General features: G+C 41.1%; 1 protein-coding gene across 50 annotated transcripts in view; it reads right to left on the bottom strand.

Moving 5' to 3' along the window:
- HNRNPC (heterogeneous nuclear ribonucleoprotein C) overlaps nt 1–17,970 on the bottom strand; it is a 55,915-nt gene that overhangs the window by 37,221 nt on the left and 724 nt on the right. For 8 of the 50 annotated variants that reach the window (XM_070053205.1, XM_070053230.1, XM_070053234.1 and 5 more), the window contains exons 2-3: nt 17,844–17,889; nt 13,425–13,450 (exon numbers count right to left, since the gene is read on the bottom strand). The exons of 6 other annotated variants lie outside the window; for them this stretch is intronic. Coding sequence is in view for 7 of the 44 variants with exons in the window: in XM_070053203.1 (XP_069909304.1) it covers nt 12,729–12,731 (3 nt within the window). In the remaining 37 variants the exon portion in view is untranslated. 50 annotated transcript variants of the gene reach the window in all.

Raw genomic sequence — 17,970 nt, 5'->3', positions numbered from 1 at the left:
TGGCCGCCATGGCCGGTGCACAGCAGCCAGCGCACCGCACTGATCCGAAGGGAGGAGCCAGGTACTTCTTCTGGTCTCCCATGGGGTGCAGGACCCAAGCACTTGGGCCATCCTCCACTGCACTCCCTGGCCACAGCACAGAGCTGGCCTGGAAGAGGGGTAACCGGGACAGAATCTGGCGCCCAGACCCAGACTACAATCTGGTGTGCCAGCACCGCAGGGGGAGGATTAGCGTATTGTGCTGTGGTGCCGGCCAAAAACACTACTTTGTTAATGTCCCTTTTTACATAGAAGAGCAGCCTACTTAGTACAAAGACTAACAGTGAAACACACTCCAGTTATTCAGGTGCTATTATTTCGGCTGGCTAGTGTTGTCAATACACACGTGTATATTTCACCATTATATAAACTCCTAATTTGTTAATGCAATGTTAACTCAATTTTGGGCAAGTTTTCCAAAATTTTTTTTAAAGATTTGAGAGACAGAGTTATAAACTGCAAGTAGGAGACAAAAAGGACTTCTAACTGCTGGACCACTCTCCAAATGGCCAGAACTGAGCTGGGTCCACAGCCAGGAGCTTCTTCTGGGTTCAGGAGCCTAAGCATGTGGGCCATCTTCCATGGCTTTCCCAGGCCACAAAGAGCTGGATCTGAAGAGCAGCAGCAGGGACACAAACCGGTGCCCATGTGGGATGCCAGCAACAAATGGGATGCCAGCACCACAGGCGCAGGCTTACCCCACTACAGCACAGAGCTGGCCCCTACAAAGTTATTTTCATCAAGTGCAGGGCTTCTTATTTCACTTATTTCATTCTCTTATCATAGTTCACTGTCCTGGAGAAACAGTCCCACCTTTAACAAAAGTTAGGTTTTTATTTTGCTGTGGGCAGAATTAAAATCTTTCAATTAAACATCCTTCACTGGTTTGTTTGAAATATATTCAGATATCTCAACTAAGATTTAAAATTATTTATTATTTGAAAGTCAGAGTTAAAATCAAAGAAAAGAAAAGGGAGAGAAAGAGAGGGGTCTTCCATCCACTGGTTAATTCCAGAGATGGTCCCAAAGGCCAGAGCTGAGCCAATCTGAAGCCAGGAGCAACCAGCTTCCTCCCACACAGGTGCAAGGTCCCAAGGAATTGGGCCATCTTCCACTGCATTCTCAGCCCATAGCAGAGCTGGATTGGAATTGGAGCAGCTAGGACTCAAACCAGCACCCATACTGGATGCCGGCACTGCAGGTGGTGGCTTTACAGGCTATGCCACAGTGCTGACACCCTGAATCACTTTAAAGATTATGAGACCAGCACTATGGTGCAGCTGTGGCATAGACATTCCATATGGGCACTGGGTCAAGTCCTGGTGCTCCACTTCAGATTCAGCTTCCTGCGAATTCATCTGGGAAAGCATGATAAGACAGCCGAAGTACCTAGATCTCTGCTTCCCCGTGGGAAACAAAGATTAAGCTCCTGACCTCAGCTTGGCCCAACCCTGGCTACTGTAGCCACTTGGGGAGTGAACCATTGGATGGAAGATTCTCTCTGCCTTTCTTCTTAACTATGCCTTACCAATAACAAGATTTTAAGGGGGGGGGGGGGCAGGGAGAAAAGGTTCATACAAAATAGCTATATCCTCACAATCTCAAGCTTTGTTCCTCAAAAGTAAAACTTTATTTAAAATAATTAAGAATGGTGATGGTGCTGTGTTTCATGTAAAGCTGCTGCCTGCTGTATTAGCATCCCATATGGGTGCCGGTTCAAGTTCCAGCTGCTTCAATCCGATCCATCTCTCTGCTATGGCCTGAAGAACAGTGGAAGTCAGCCCAGGTTCTTGGGCCCCTGCATCCAAATTGGACAGCAGGAAGAAGCTCGATTTGGATCAGAGCAGCTCTGGACATCTGAGGAGTAAATCAGCAGATGGAAGATTTCTCTCTCTGCCTCTCTGTAACTCTGCCTTTCAAATAAATAAATTTTTAAAAAAATAATTAAAAACACTGAATACAGGGAGTAGCACATAGCAAGCATTGTTTCTGCAGAAGTAGCTTCTGCATCATTTACCATTAATGGTACATACCGATAAAACAGGCCAACAAAACCAGTTAATAAATACTATTAAAAGCTTCTAGATTACTATAAAGGAAATAGACATTAAGCCAAAGATTACACTTAAACATGAAGGAAGTAACATTTTACACTATAATTCCTCCTGTATGCAAAGTTAAAAGGAAGTTTATTTCTGGTTTTATTTATGGTTCCCAAAATATACCTGGACTAATTTATCAAAAGCCTGAATTTCACTTTTGAGAATTCATAAGGTATAACAAGGATGTAACAGTAAACAGTAACAGTAATAGTGAATAATTAGGAAACAAGTTCTTGACAATGATTGAACCCTGAAAAAGTTTCAGCTTTTCAATTCCAAGGAATACAATTATCTTTAAATGACTCCATAATGACACAAGAAATGCTAAAGATGTTAAGGAGCATATACTAAGTCATATAGAAGAGATTATACAGAGGCTGGCACTGTGGAAGAGTGGGTTAAGCCACCACCTGCAGTGGTAGCATCCCATATGGGTGCTAGTTCGAGACCTGCCTGCTACACTTCCCATCCAGTTCTCTGCTATGGCCTGGGTCAGCAGTAAAAGATGGCCCAGGTTCTTGGCCACTGCACCCATGTGGGAAACCTGAAATATGCTCCTGGCTCTGGATCAGAGCAGTTCTAGCCTTTGTGGCCCAATAGGGAGTGAACCAGTGGATGGAAGACCAACTTCACTCACCCTGCCTCTCCTCTGTGTAACTGACTTTCAAATAAATAAAATAAATTAAAAAAAAAAATTGTTAAGAGATCCCAGACTGCAGTGAAACTGTAAGGTGTATAAATATCATTTCCTCTCAAATTTTAGTAATACCTGTTGCTTGGTAATTTTTTCCATTCTATAAGCAACATAAACTTCCCTAGAATTTAATCATTTTGATGACTACAACATACAATTAGCCTAAACCTGTATCTTTAAATGGGCATTCCATAATTTGAGAAGTCCCATTCATTAGATGTCCCAACATCTAAATGCAGACATCTGTCTACATTCTCCACTGTCAAGTGCCATCACTAAATGCTATTTGTTTCCATAAACAGTCTACAAATATCAAACAAGAATTAAGAATATGTAATATAATACTTTTCTTAAAGTAACATTTTGGAAGTTTCTTCAGTAAGCTCAATCTTGACTGGAAACTAAAACATCAAGGGGCAGCTAATACACAAAAATAAAAATATACAGGAAGGTTTTATTATTTGAATATAATTTATAATTGAAGTGAATGAGAGTAACAGGGATAGTGTAAAATCTCCCAGTAAGAAAAACTGTCTTTATACTTACAGAATCTTATTTTAAGACTTTTAAATCCTTAACCAATTATTTCCTTTCAAATTGTTCAGCAAAAAATATTTAAAGAAAAAGCAAACATGGCAATCTAGGAACGTGACTTTACATAGGAATTAAATCATTAAACATTTCTGTTGAGTATTTTTCTTAAGAAATCAGACAAAAGGGCATCTGGAGCAGCTATTAAGAAAATGCATGGGGTGCACACTTCCCACACTAGGGTGCCGAGGACAAAGTCCCAGATCTGCTTCCAATTTTAGCCTCTACCTATGTGTACCCTGGGAGACAGGGGATGGCTCAAGTACTTTGTTTCCTACCATCCAAGTGGGAGATCTGGGAGTTCTGAGCTCTTGGCTTCACCCTGCACCAGCACCAGCTGCAGTGTGAATCTGGAGAGCAAATTCAGTGAATGTATCTCCCCCGTCTTTCAAATACAACAAAAATTGAATTTTACTTAAAGTACTTTTAATAAAAAAAGCTGAAGGGTCGGGCACCATGGCGTATTGGGTAAAGCCACCACCTGCAGTGCCAGCATCCCATATGGTTTAGCAGTAAAAGATGGCCCAAGTCATTGGGCCCTTGCATCCATTTTGGAGACCAGGAAGAAGCTCCTGGCTCAGGGTTTCAGATCAGTACAGCTCCAGCCTTAACAACCATCTACGGAGTGAATTGATGGACGAAAGGCCTCTCTTTCTCTGCCTCTGCCTATCACTCTGCCTTTCAAATAAATAAAAAAATCTTTAAAAAAAAGCTGGAGATAAAATGGTCACATAATTATTATAACTACAGACCTAGCTTGATCTGCAAACTTATGTTTCCTTAGTGTGACTCTTTTACACTAGATTGATCACATCATGACAAGACAATTCAAAATACACATAGGATATTATGTGCTTCTGATTATTAGCTAACATAGTATCACCATCTAGCCCACCTACCTGTTCTGAAAGTACTTGATATTCTATTTCTTTTTAAAAGATGATGTGCTTGGAACCGGTGCTGTGGCGCATTCAGTTAAGGCCCTAGCCTGAAGGGCTGGCATCCCATATGGGTGGCGGTTTGAGACCCAGCTGCTCCACTTCCGATCCAGCTCAGTTAGGGCCTGGGAAAGCAGTGGAGAATAGCCCAAGTCCTTGGACCCCTGCACCCACTTGGGAGAACTGGAAGAAGCTCCTGGCTTCGGACTAGCGCAGCTCCAGCCGTTGCAGCCAACTGGGGAGTGAACCAACAGATGGAAGACCTCTCTCTGCTTCTCCTCTCTGGGTGTAGCTCTTTTAAATAAGATGATGTGCTTGAAAGGAAAGTAATTAGAGAGAGGGAGAGAAACTAATCTTCCATCCACTGGTTCATTCCCCAAATGGCTGCAAAGGGCTGGGGCTTTGCCAGGCTGGAGCCAGGAGCCTGGAGTACTTGGGTCATCCTCTGCTTCTTTCTCAGGTGCCATTAACAGTGAGCTGGATCACAAGTGGAAGAGACAGGACTCAATAGGAAACCACATGGGCTGTGCTACAACGCTATATTCAAGAAGTCACGTTTCAAATTTTGCACCTAAAACTCATTTTTAGACTCATGTCCATTTATATAAAATGTGTGAATTCTCAACTCACCACAAATATCAGAAATGTACTTGTCAGAAAGCCCAACAACAACAAAAAAAAAAAAAAAAAAAAAGGCCGCCGCCTTGGCTCAGTAGGCTAATCCTCCGCCTTGCGGCACCGGCACACCAGGTTCTAGTCCCGGTCGGGGAGCCGGATTCTGTCCCAGTTGCCCCTCTTCCAGGCCAGCTCTCTGCTGTGGCCAGGGAGTGCAGTGGAGGATGGCCCAGGTGCTTGGGCCCTGCACCCCATGGGAGACCAGGATAAGTACCTGGCTCCTGTCATCGGATCAGCACTGCCAGTCAGCTGGACTGGCAGAGGAGCAACCGGGACAGAATCCTGCGCCCCAACCAGGACTAGAACTGGGAATGCAGGCGCCGCAAGGCAGAGGATTAGCCTGGTGAGCTGCAGTGCCCACCATTTTCTTTTTTAATAAAACTGCAGCTTTTTTTTTTTTTTGACAGAGTGGACAGTGAGAGAAAGAGACACACACACACAAAGGTCTTCCTTTTGCTGTTGGTTCACCCTCCAATGGCCACCGCACTGTAGCTGGCGCACTGCGCTGATCCGATGACAGGAACCAGGTACTTATCCTGGTCTCCCATGGGTTGCAGGGCCCAAGCACTTGGAGCCATCCTCCACTGCACTCCCTGGCCACAGCAGAGAGCTGGTGTGGAAGAGGGGCAACCTGACTGGGACTAGAACCTGGTGTTCCGGCGCCGTAAGGCGGAGGATTAGCCTAGTGAGCCGAAGCACCAGCCTTAAAATTGCATCTTAAAACAGCCCAGTAAATCCATAATCCTAGCATAAGACAACGAAGTTTCAAAGACAATAACTAGGGAATTTTTGGAGAACACACTTGCCTACCTCAATTGTGGGGTAAAGTTAAACATCAAAACCAGTAAGGGAAGATGACTATACTTAATGATTTATAAAATGACAGCGTGTAGTTCACCATCTTCACAATAAATTTCAGTAAGAGGGCTAGGGTAAAAACTTTGTTTAAAATGTGATCAACAAAGTAATGTCAATGTTATTACGGACATGGGAGAAAAGCCAAGTTCTGATTCAGTTAACTCTAGCTAGAGTTTTCTCAGTTTTGGAATAACTCAGGAGCAATAGTTAATCTAAACAAGAAGCATGAAGAATATTTCAGCAAATATATCCGATTAGGCTGAAAGAAAAACCTGATGTCCTTTAATGGGCTATGGCTGTCTTTTTTTAAGATTTAATTGGCCACAACGGCCAGAACCGCACCAATGGAATCCAGGAGCCTCTTCTGGGTCTCCCACTTGGGTGCAGAAGCCCAAGGACTTGGGCAAACCTCTACCCCCTTCCCAGGCCACAGCAGAGAGTTGCATCGGAAGTGGAACAGCCGGGAAGTGAACCCGATACGTCAATGCCGGCCCCTATGGCTATCTCTTATACACAGCAATAGTTTTTCCCTTAAAGGGAACTGGTACAAGGGTACCAATTCATCTCAGTTTTGATCACAGACCCAACACGCAGCAGCCTATGCCCCGAAATACAAACCTGACCCATCTCATCACAGCCAAATCTATTTTAAGACTATTTTTCCATTTAATTATTACAACTGCTTATACTAAACCCCTACTCACATACTTATGCTATGTACACCCAGACAGAGAATAAGGAAACTTAGGCTTTTTAATTAGAAAAAAATACAATACTGCTGATTATAATACCCAAACAGTTCTTTAGAACAGAGTAAAAGTTGTCTTTCAACTCTTAAATTCTACTGCCTGTCCAAAGGTAATTAACATTAACTACTTTGCATGTATCTTTCCAGATATAGGTAATTCTTTATACCCTTACATAATAAAAAAATATTCTGTAGACTTGTGATGTGAGGTGAGGAGGTAGGGGATTTAAAGCCTAAGTGACAGAGCACATCACTGGGGATTTTTTTAGTAAAAACCAATAAAATTTATAATACACAAGGAAAAACATTGAGGAAGAAACCTATGTACTTTTTTATTTTTTGGCAGGCAGAGTGGACAGTGAGAGAGAGGAAGACAGAGAAAGGTCTTCCTTTTTCTGTTGGTTCATCCCCCAATGGCCGCTGCGGCCGGCCAACATATGTACTTATGACAGTAAGGCAGCCACTGTAGCTAAAGCAGAATATATGAACAGGTGAAGATGGAAGGAGTCAACAGATAAATAGGTATCTTCTAATTCACAATAAAATCTTTAGAGCCAAACAGGAAGCCATAGGTGAATTCAAATACAATCTCTAAAGATTTGATATTTATTAATTTATTTTAAATTTATTAATAAAGATTCATTTATTTGAAAGGCAGAGTTAGAGAAAGAGAGCGCAATCTTCCTCCCCAAATGGTCACAAAGGCCAGGGCTGGGCCATCTGGGTCTCCCACATGGGTAGCAAGGCCCAATCACTTGGGTCATCTTCTGCTGCTTTTTCAGGCCCATTAGCAGGAAACTGGATTGGAAGTGGAGCAGCAGGGACCATATTGGATGCTGGCATTGTAGGTGGCACCTTACCTGCTCTGTCACAATGTTGGCCCACGCATTTTTCAAATACTACATTTTAATAGAATCAATCTAGCTACCACTTACTATATATCACTGAAGACAAAAGAAATATAAACTTATTGCAATAATTCACAAGACAATTGGAAACTACCCACCTGGTAGCAATGTGTGGTGACTTGTTACATTTTAAAGTAAAAACTGTTTTAAAGGCCAAAGGAAATGAACCATGAGAAAAGAGGCAAAACATTAGGCATATCATGAAAATTAGCTTCATTACCTGAAATGGGGGAAATCCAGTTTTTTAAGATTCATTCATTTTGCCAGCGCCGCGGCTCACTAGGCTAATCCTCCACCTAGCAGCGCCGGCACACCGGGTTCTAGTCCTGGTCGGGGTGCCGGATTCTGTCCCGGTTGCCCCTCTTCCAGGCCAGCTCTCTGCTGTGGCCAGGGAAGGCAGTGGAGGATGGCCCAAGTGCTTGGGCCCTGCACCCCATGGGAGACCAGGAAAAGCACCTGGCTCCTGCCATCAGATCAGCGCTGTGCACTGGCCACGGCGGCCATTGGAGGGTGAACCAACGGCAAAGGAAGACCTTTCTCTCTGTCTGTCTCTCTCACTGTCCACTCTGCCTGTCAAAAAAATTTATTTATTTATTTATTTGAAAGTCAGAGTAACACAGAGAGAGGAGAGGCAGAGAAGAGGTCTTCCATCTGCTGATTCACTTACTAGATGGCTGTAACAGGCGCAGCTGCACTGATCCAAAGCCAAGAGCCAGGAGCCTTTTCCCAGTTTCCCAGGTGGGTTTAGGGACCCAAGGACTTGGGCCATCATCTACTGCTTTCCCAAGCCATAGCAGACAGCTGAATGGGAAGCAGAGCACTCCCGGCACCCATATAGGATGTTGGCACTGCAGGTGGCAACTTTACCTGCCATACCATAGCACCAGCACTGAAATCCTAGTTTGTTATTTTCCTGAGTCAGCACGGTGGTGTAGTGGGTAAACCTGCCGCACCACCGGCTGTTCCACTTCTGGTCCAGCTCCCTGCTAATGCACCTGGGAAAGCAACAGAAGATGATGACCCAAGTGTTTAAGTCACTGCAACCACAGGGAACCCTGAGGTTGTTCCTCGCTCCTGGCTTCAGATCGTCCCAGCTTTAGCCATTGCAGCCATTTGGAGAGTGAACTAACAGATGGAAGATCTCTTTCTCTGTAACTTTGCCTTTCAAATAAATAAATCAATCACAGAAAAAATTTTGATTCACCTGTCAAGGGAGCTGTCAGTAGGTAACTAAATAGGTGGGTATGTTATTCAATAGCAGAGCCCAGGCTGCAAACATAATCTTAGGAATCTGCTTTTAAGTAGGATATAAAATCTTAATACTGAAATGTCCCAAGAAATGGAAAGACAAGACAGTGGAAGGAATGAATTACAGAGAAATCTAGAAAGCAGCTAAAACCACAAAAAAAACTTAAAGTAAAAGATGTTTCATGAAAAAGTGGCTTAACTGGCTAAATGACAAGACATCAAGCACATGAGGCTTTTAAAAGCCAACAGTGTGGCACAGCAGGTAAAACTGCTGAGTTGCCAGCATTCAAGTCCAGGCAACACTTCTTTTTGTTTTTTTGTTTTGTTTTGTTTTGACAGGCAGTCAGTGAGAGAGTGAAAGGTCCTCCTATTCCGTTGGTTCACCCCCCAATGGCCGCTGTGAGCAGCGCACCACGCTGATCTGAAGGCAGGAGCCAGGTGCTTCTCCTGATCTCCCATCTGGGTGCAGGGCCCAAGGACTTGAGCCATCTGCCACTGCACTCCCTGGCCACAGCAGAGAGCTGGACTGGAAGAGGGGCAACCGGGACAGAATCCGGCACCCCAACCGGTACTAGAATTCGGGGTGCTGGCGTCACAGGTGGATGATTAGCCTAGTGAGCCCCGGCGCTGGCCCCAGGCAACACTTCTGATCTAACTCCCTACTAAAGCGCCTAGGAAAGTGGCAGAGGATGGCTCAAGTACCAAACGGGACCATTGCGCCCATGTGGGAGAACCAGAAGCCCCTGGCCTTGGATCAGCCCAGCTTGAACCATTTGGCCATTTCAGGGTGAAGCACCAGATTGAAGATCTCTAACTCTACCTTTCAAATAAATAAATCTTTAATAAAAAAGTTACTTACAAAAAATAATAAAAGAACTACTGGATTTAGTAACACATCCTTCCAGGTACTTTATAGGCCAAAAATTTCTCTTGCCCCCAGCTAAAGCTTAAGCTTTCTTACTTCCCTACAAGAATGTCATCACAAAGATTATAAAATTACACCAAAGCTACATGAAGATATTTTATGAAGTTTATAGGGAATAAGAAAATTAAAAGGTAAACTTGTGACTGGCATTGTAGCTCAGTGAACCAAGCCCTGACCTGGTATGATTGCATCCGGTAACACCACGCAGCTGCTCTGTCTCCCTCCCGGTGCCCTGGTATTGTGCCTCGGAAAGCTAGGGATAAGGGCTCAACTATTTGGGCCCCTGCGATGCACAAGAGACCCAGATGTAGTTTCTGGCTCCTGGTTTCCACCTGGCCCAGCTGATGCAGCCACTTGTGGAATGAACCAGAGGATGGAAGATCTTTCTGTCCCTCCCTCTTTCTATAACTCTACCTCTCAAATAAGAAAATACTAAAAAATAAAATCTAGTCTCTAACTCCCTTCCACAGATTCATCAATTCCAAGATGGTCTAGATATTGGACATGTATGTCCCTGGCCCATCTTATTCTATGTATTTTTGGTGAGTACCTTCCAACAGTATTTCTTGCTGAGAGCACAAATTTTTCCATCATTGTCTGTGCTTTCACACATATTCACCTTTTCAGATCTAGGCATCACCATCAGCTCCTTTAGTCTATCTCTTCCTCTATATCCAGTCTAAATTCAGCTCTTTAGTTTTTTTTCCATAGCACTTTTCCTTTATGGACACAGATCATAAAAAATTCCATCAATGGTATCAATATCCAAGGTAAAAGACAATTGCCTGTTTTTTGTTCACCCCTATATAACTAAGCCTAATGATTTTCAGAGTAAGCACACAAATATACATAGACTAAAAGGTCTACTTGAAAAATCATTGATGTGCTCAAGGAACAAAACATTAAACTGTCCAACTTTTCATTCTGCTTGTCCATCTTATCACACCCACCACAAATCCTAAACCTAGACCCAGATTTCTAAACTATCAGCATTATCTTTTCAGGCCAACTCATCATTCTTTCCTCGATTTTAACAGCTTCCTTTTTCTCTTTCACTTCCAGTCGTACTTCCCCCCTAAAACACTTCCAAAACAAGAATGACATTTCTAAAATAGAAAATCTGGTATTATTTTCCAGTTTTTTAGAATCTTTCACAGGCTCACCATTGGTTTCCGGATAAAACACCAACTCCCTGTCTTGGCTTCCAAATTTTCATGATCTGGTCTTAAGATTCAATTGAGGGGCTTGCACTATGGCGCAACAGGTTAACCTATCTGCAGTGCTGGCATCCCATATTGGCACCAGCTGAGACCCACCTGCTCCACTTCAAATCCAGCTCTCTGCTCTGGCCAGGGAAAGCAGAAGATGGCCCAAATGTTTGGGCCCCTGCACCACATGGGAGACCAAGTAGCAGATCCTAGCTCCTGACTTCAGATCGGCCCAGCTCTGGCCATTGAGGCCATGTGGGAAGTGAAATCAGCGGACAGAAGTCCACTCTCTGCCTCTCCCTGTTACTGCTTTCAATAGGACCTGTGCTCACCTCTAAAATTATACAATAAAATTACCTCATTCATCTATCTTTCCTACTATGCTCCAAATTCCTTTAGACAGGAACCATGATACTTTTAATCCCCTTAAGCCAGAAAACATGACCATAAAATTATGAATTTGTAAAACTAAAAAGTCAATCAAATTGAAGCCATAGTCAAGAGCTATCACACGGCAACAGAGAGCAACAAAAAGGTAGAAACAGCTCTCATACTAGAAAAGGATTCTCAGGGGCAGGCATGTGGCACAGCAGTTAAGACACTGTTTGCAATACCTGCACATACTGGAGTGCCTGGGTTTGAGTCCCGGCTCCCCTTCAGATTCCAGCTTCCAGATAATGCACAAGTGGTGGCAGATGATGGTTCAAATAATTGGGTAGTGGGTGGCCTGGACTGAGTTCAGAGCTCTTGGCTTCTACCTCGCCCAGTCCTGGCCATGTAGGCAGCTGGGGAATAAGCCAGCAGATAGAGAATCTCTTTCAAAATAAATAAAAAAAGGATTCTCATTCCTTTTCCAGATATCCTGAACAAATTGACCTTTAAATTTCTTCAATTCTATTTTCATTTGAGGCTACTTTTGGTATTTTTTTTTTTACCTAGACTGGGCTGACTTAAAGGGCAAGTAGGTGACTTACCCTAATGACACAGGAATTTATACAACTAAAAAAAATCATTTTACTTATCCCTAAGTGGAAATCTTCTATAGCATCTCTGAATGGCAATCAATAGAATCCATTGTGGTCAGTAAAATATTACAGGTTAAAATTCTTTTGGCTATCTACTCCTTAATCTCCATATTATGCCCAAGACTAATCAGTATTCATCCCTTCCTATCACCCTCAGGAAAACGCTGATTCCTGGTATCTAGCTGGACTTCTGGTAAACACTATAAAAGGGGGTCAGCCTTAAATCTTTCTTGATTTGGATTCAGAAAGTAAACCGATTTCCCTGCTTTCTGTGGTTAAAAAGCCTCTAACAACACTTATCTCAAATTTTAAAAAACTTGTAAAAGTTAGCACTGTAAAATATCACAGCATCTCTATTGTTTGATTCATCGTAAACTTTGAGATAAAGGCTAAATACAATCCAAGATGTTGTCACAAAGGATTACCCTGTAGGTGACAGGAAATTTTTACTGAATTATACTAAGAAAAAAAAAGTACTTCCTGATAGTCTTGTTGCTAATTATTAGAGTAAGCCATTTTCATGGTGAAGTATAGGTAACCTTTGGCTTCTCTTGCTAATTACCAAAAATTCTCGAATCAGCCTGTTAATTAGAAACCTCTATTATTCTTTTAGCTTACACAAATAACTGAGGTTGCCTCCCTTTGTAAACAGCTCAAGCACGCGTATCTTCCAAATACTTCCACAGACTATTGACCTTGACCGCATCAAGTGAAAGCAATCTATTTCCTAGCCTTTGCAATGAAACCAAGTGGACCTCACACCTCTTACCATCACCCAGGAAGGGTGTACATCTGTTCCGAAGGCCCCCCTGGCTCCAGGTCATCCTGGCTGCTGCTGCTCCAGGCTGGGCATCCATGTTGCTGCAGCTTGTGGTTTGTGAGGGGTAGTGTACAGGAAAAGCAGGATGGGATTTCAAGGGAAACAGGAGGAAGATGGCTTTCTGGGAAAATGCCATCACCATAGGTGTTAAGTAGTACCACACACATTTTATTGCAGCACACTTTAAAAATTTAACAAATGAAAGATTAAAAATAAAAAAAATAAAAATAAAAAAAATTAAAAATACAGACGTCCAGAGATGCTCTAAAACAGTTAAGTTAAAGATCAGGAAAAATAAGGTCACAGACTTAACAGCCAGTAAAATTATTTCCAGTGTAGGGAAGGGGTTGAGGGCAAGGGTGGGGTTGGGAGAGAAAAGGTTTATGTGATCAATCCACTTAAAAATGCTAATGCCTTCACTTTCTCTCCCAAGATGCAAAACTCCAAAGTCAATCAGGAGGTCGGAGAAATTCTTATAAACATTCAGAAAAACTCGATTTTAATCCGGTTAAAAATCATCAGTGTCATTATCATCATCATCACCACCATCATAAGTATAATAATAAATAGTAACTAGTAACAACAATAAAAAGGAAATCAGCGGAAAGTCAGGAAAAATGTAAAAAAAAAATTGGAATAACTTACTGTAGCTGAAGATCAAAAAAATCTCACTGTAAAAAAACAAAAATAAAAATAGCCCAGATTAGAAAAACGGGAGGTGCAAAAATGTCAAGTCAGTAAAGTTCATTTCTTTTCTCTTTCCAAAAGCAGTTTCCATAAAAACCGCAAGGGTAAAGTTCTCAGTAGCAGACAAGCAAAGCCCTTTCCACATCATCAATCAATCTTAAAAATACACGAGGAAGTAGAGAGGTCAGTTTATGAGAGACTAAAAGGCTCCTCCTCCTCTAACCCAACTGCTGCAGAAAAAATACAAATAGAAATTTAAAAATTACATCTTAAATCCAGGTCCCGTTTTGGAAACGATTAAAAAAAAAAACACCTGTAAATTTGCTGTAGTGCACATCAAGTTGCATTATGTTTAAAATGTCTTTATAAAATCAGTTTTGGAATGGGAATGTGTGTGTTCTGGAAGGGTGGGGAAGGAAGGTTAAAAATCAAAGCTGAGCTCCAGTGAGTAGGGATGGGGTTCGCCTTGCTGCCCTGTGAAAGGAGAAGGGACAGATTGAGTCAGAGTTCCTCAGAAATGTTGTGCCCTAAACCCCCAAGACAGAAACATCTGTCTATTGAACCTAATACATTTTGGAAAACAATATTCCACTGGGATGCGAAGCGTCTATAGAATCAGCACCTCTACCAGTGATTGTTTTCCCAATTCTTCAACATCAATAGGTGACTGGAATTAAATAACATGTCAGTATCCCCTTAAGGGTCCTCAAGAGTCTACATTTGAACATTCCTCTTGAATCAGCAGTTTGGGCAAAGAAAATACAGAAAACTAGGCAATGAATAGAGATGAAGTGAGCAAATGTCAAATACTGAGATTATGACGGCAAGTAGATTCATAGGTTTTAAACGTTAGGTCCATGTAGTTTTCCTTGTGGCTAATGCAGACTGAAGGTAAGTGATCATGCAGATTAGAGATGACTCATCTATTCTCAAAACCAATGAGTGATCAAACTCTAGGATCTGATAGGTTCTACAGGTAGGGGGAAAGATGTTTTAAATAAAAAGAGCATTTTATTCCACTGTTAGAATGAAAAACCACACAGAGGGAAGGGGAAAAAAGAAATTATGGCAACTGAATATGCACATTTAATGTCATAAAACAGGTGGAAAAAAAAAAACCAAAACCGGTCCCTAAGTAATTTCTTACTGTTTCTGTGGTTAACTTTTTATCAACCAGTGTATGTATTTAATTCAGGAATATGATGCATAATATTGTTAAAAATAATATAAATGACAAAAACCAGTTTTATCAGCTAAAAATAAAAACTGCAGTTAGACTCTAGTTCCTTGTCCAAATAAACTTGAATTAGCTGCATACACATTTCAATATTCAGTCATGGGGCCTTAATCTCCCTTGTAAATGTCAGTATACAAAAAACTCTAAATTGAGCTTTTTACAGATGGCCGTTGAGCTGATTACTATCAATGACTACAGCAACGAAATACTAAAACACTCAAATTTCAACTGTGCATTTTAAAAAAAAGACCAGTTTAGACGCTACACATTAGGTTACTTTCACATTTGATGTGTAAAACTGTACAAAATGTACACTTAAATGTTATTTGCTTTTAGTCATTATCTGAGAAATAGTCATGGTGAAACTTCAAGTTTCTTATTTGCCTGTAATTTCAGGATATGAGTGGGCATTCAGGCTAGCAGTTAAGACACCTGCACCCAACAGTGGAAGGCCTGGTTTCAACTCCTGGCTTGTTCAACTCCCTGATAGGCAATGGTGATTGCTCAAGTCACTGAGTTCCTGCCACCAACACGGAAGACTTAGAGTGCATCTGCCTTTTCCAGCTCTTGGTTTTCTGTCTCAGTTTGGTTGTTCCAGGCGATCTGGGAAGTAAACAACCAGTGGGCAAGAACACTGTCCTACAAATAATTTTTAAAAATTTTAATTTCAACATATGTTAATTCTATGGCTCATCCACAAACCCTCTGCACATGTCCCAAGACATACTTTTTAAACAATAATATGAAAAATAAGAATTTTATCTTCCAGTGTCCAAAGTTAAGCCATCTCCCAAGATAGTATGTTGAGTTAATGCACTACCACTCATAAAAAAAGACAGGGGCCGGCACTGTGGCATAGCGGGGAAGGAGCCATATGGGCGCGGGTTCAAGTCCTGGCTGCTCCATTTCCGATCCAGCTCTCTGCTATGCCCTGGGAAAGCAGAACATGGCCCAAGCCCTTAGGCTCCTCCACCCACATGGGAGACCTGGAGGAAGCTCCTAGCTACAGACTGGCACAGCTCCAGCAGTTGTGGCCAATTGGAGTATGAACCAGCAGATGGAAGACCTCTCCCTCGGCCTCTCCTCTCAAATAAATAAATCTTAGGAAAAAAAGACCAAGCCCCTTAAACTACTAACACTTTTTTCCTATATTACATTGTCAAACCCCAAGAGATCCATTTCTGAAGGGGTAATTACACCAACCATGAGCATCATCAATGAAACTAAATATCTGACTCACTCAATTAGAAATTCTGGTGGCAGAGAACACAGCAACTAGCCCCTCTGCTGGTTCTGAAGTCAGCTGAAGTTTGAGAGCCACTGTGAAGATTTTAAATAAGGAACTCTACCCCCTAGTTAGCAATTCTTTAAATTGTGTATCACAGAAGCATGTGTGAGCACCAAACCTTCAAATATTTTCCTAATACAAGGAAATTTAATATTCTGTGGTAATCTTTCTCTTCATAATCCCAAATTTCCTAGCAGTTCTGGTTTGGTCAATTATTTAGTAAATCTAGTATGTACAAAGCATAATCTTCCCTGTTAATGAGAATGAATGAATATACATTCAAACTTGAACAATTAATGTTCCAAAAAGGCTATTTAAAAATCATTTAATGACTGAAATAGTTTTTAGGGCAGTTAATATTAATTTAGAAGGCTTTTAATAACAAAATTACTTCCGTGCACTTTTCTTCTTTTAGAGCAAACTACTCAGGAAATTTTTAAGCCTCTTATTTTACATCTATAAAACTGAACACCCCTCCCCCCCAAAAAAAACCTGAAACCCAGAAGTTTAGCTTATTTGCCTGGTATAATTAGAAGGGAGGACTAAAACCTAGTTCTCCTATTCCCTAGGGCAAGATTCTTTCAACTGTTACACTCCCTAATTAATACCTTACATTCACCACTTCATGTAATTAACCTTCTAGAACTAGCTTTTTTGAATTTTATTTCTTGCTTGTTTCTAACAGTCATTCAATCCAAACAAGGTCAACGGCTATGTCAAACCCTCTAGAGATCTAATTACAAACATAAGCTAAGTTTACATTCTCTACAGAATGAATAATACCAACCACCATCAAGTATTCTGGTACTTGAACATCGAAAGGTCAGGAGACTCGCAGCAATCTAAGTCTACCCTTTTTTAAACCCATTGTCTCCTCCATTTCTGATCACAGAAATGTTACCAATGCTTACCTGATTGAGAACACATCCAACAATGTTTCTGAGAATTCCTTGGCCAGTTTCACAGTACTAACTCAGAGCAATTTCTGTTGCCTTGGTACATTCTGACCCCAAGGGCACACATATTTAACACCACAAGGCAAGAATAGTTATCAGAAACTGCTTCATAAATACTTATTTCTAACGTTCTTCTTTATTTGCTGGTATATTTAATACAATGATGATTTCCTAATTGATCAGCTGCTGTCCTTACCTCATTTCTGACCATTCAGTAATGACAAACTTGTTTTAATCAAATGATTAATATAAACGTTCAGGCATTTAAAAGAACGCATGACACCCAATTTTACTTTCTACAGGTGTTTTAAGGGATGAATTTGTGCAGTATTGGTTTAAGCTGGGAAACAGCACTAGTTTTTGTATTAACACAGTTAAAATAGAAAGCAAACAAATCTTATACCAGGATTTTTCTAAAAAAGAACTTTCTCAAATTAGTGTTTTCTTAAAAAAAAAAAAAAGCACTTTTAAAATTCCTATGTATTATTTTTCAACTAAAATATGTTAATGAGGTTTCAGCTACTTCCAAATAGGTTCTGTAATACTTGCTTAATCAAATGTAGCTGTGTATTTTTGCCCACGTTTAGATGGGCAGGAAAATTTATGCCCGAATATTCTGCAAATCAAATGTTATTATCTTAGAAAAAAGTTACCACGATAACAAATGTCAACTTTCTTAATATTTTCCCTGGAATCGAATTTGTGAATTTCCAGCTACCTATGGTTTCTGTAATCAGGGTATTGTAAAAATCCAAATACAATGTTTTTAATACATGGCATTTCAATAACCAGGTTAAACCATTTGTCCTTATTAGTTCTGCTACTGATTTATTATGATTCTGGCAACCAACACTATTATGCCTCAGACCCTGTCTAAAAAGGATAGTAATACCTACCTCAAGCAAAGTTCCACTAACTTATAAATTTCAAGTGATTTGTAACCTGCAGATAAAAAGTAAGTCAGCTGTAATTATTACCGTTATTATTATATTGCAATAGTCTAACAAATATAATTGAAAACGA

Source organism: Oryctolagus cuniculus, chromosome 12 (assembly GCF_964237555.1).
Source record: "Oryctolagus cuniculus chromosome 12, mOryCun1.1, whole genome shotgun sequence".
Classification (NCBI taxonomy): Eukaryota; Metazoa; Chordata; class Mammalia; order Lagomorpha; family Leporidae; genus Oryctolagus; species Oryctolagus cuniculus.
The sequence above is the reverse complement of the archived record's forward strand: the minus strand, read 5'-3'. Positions and strand labels throughout refer to the sequence as shown.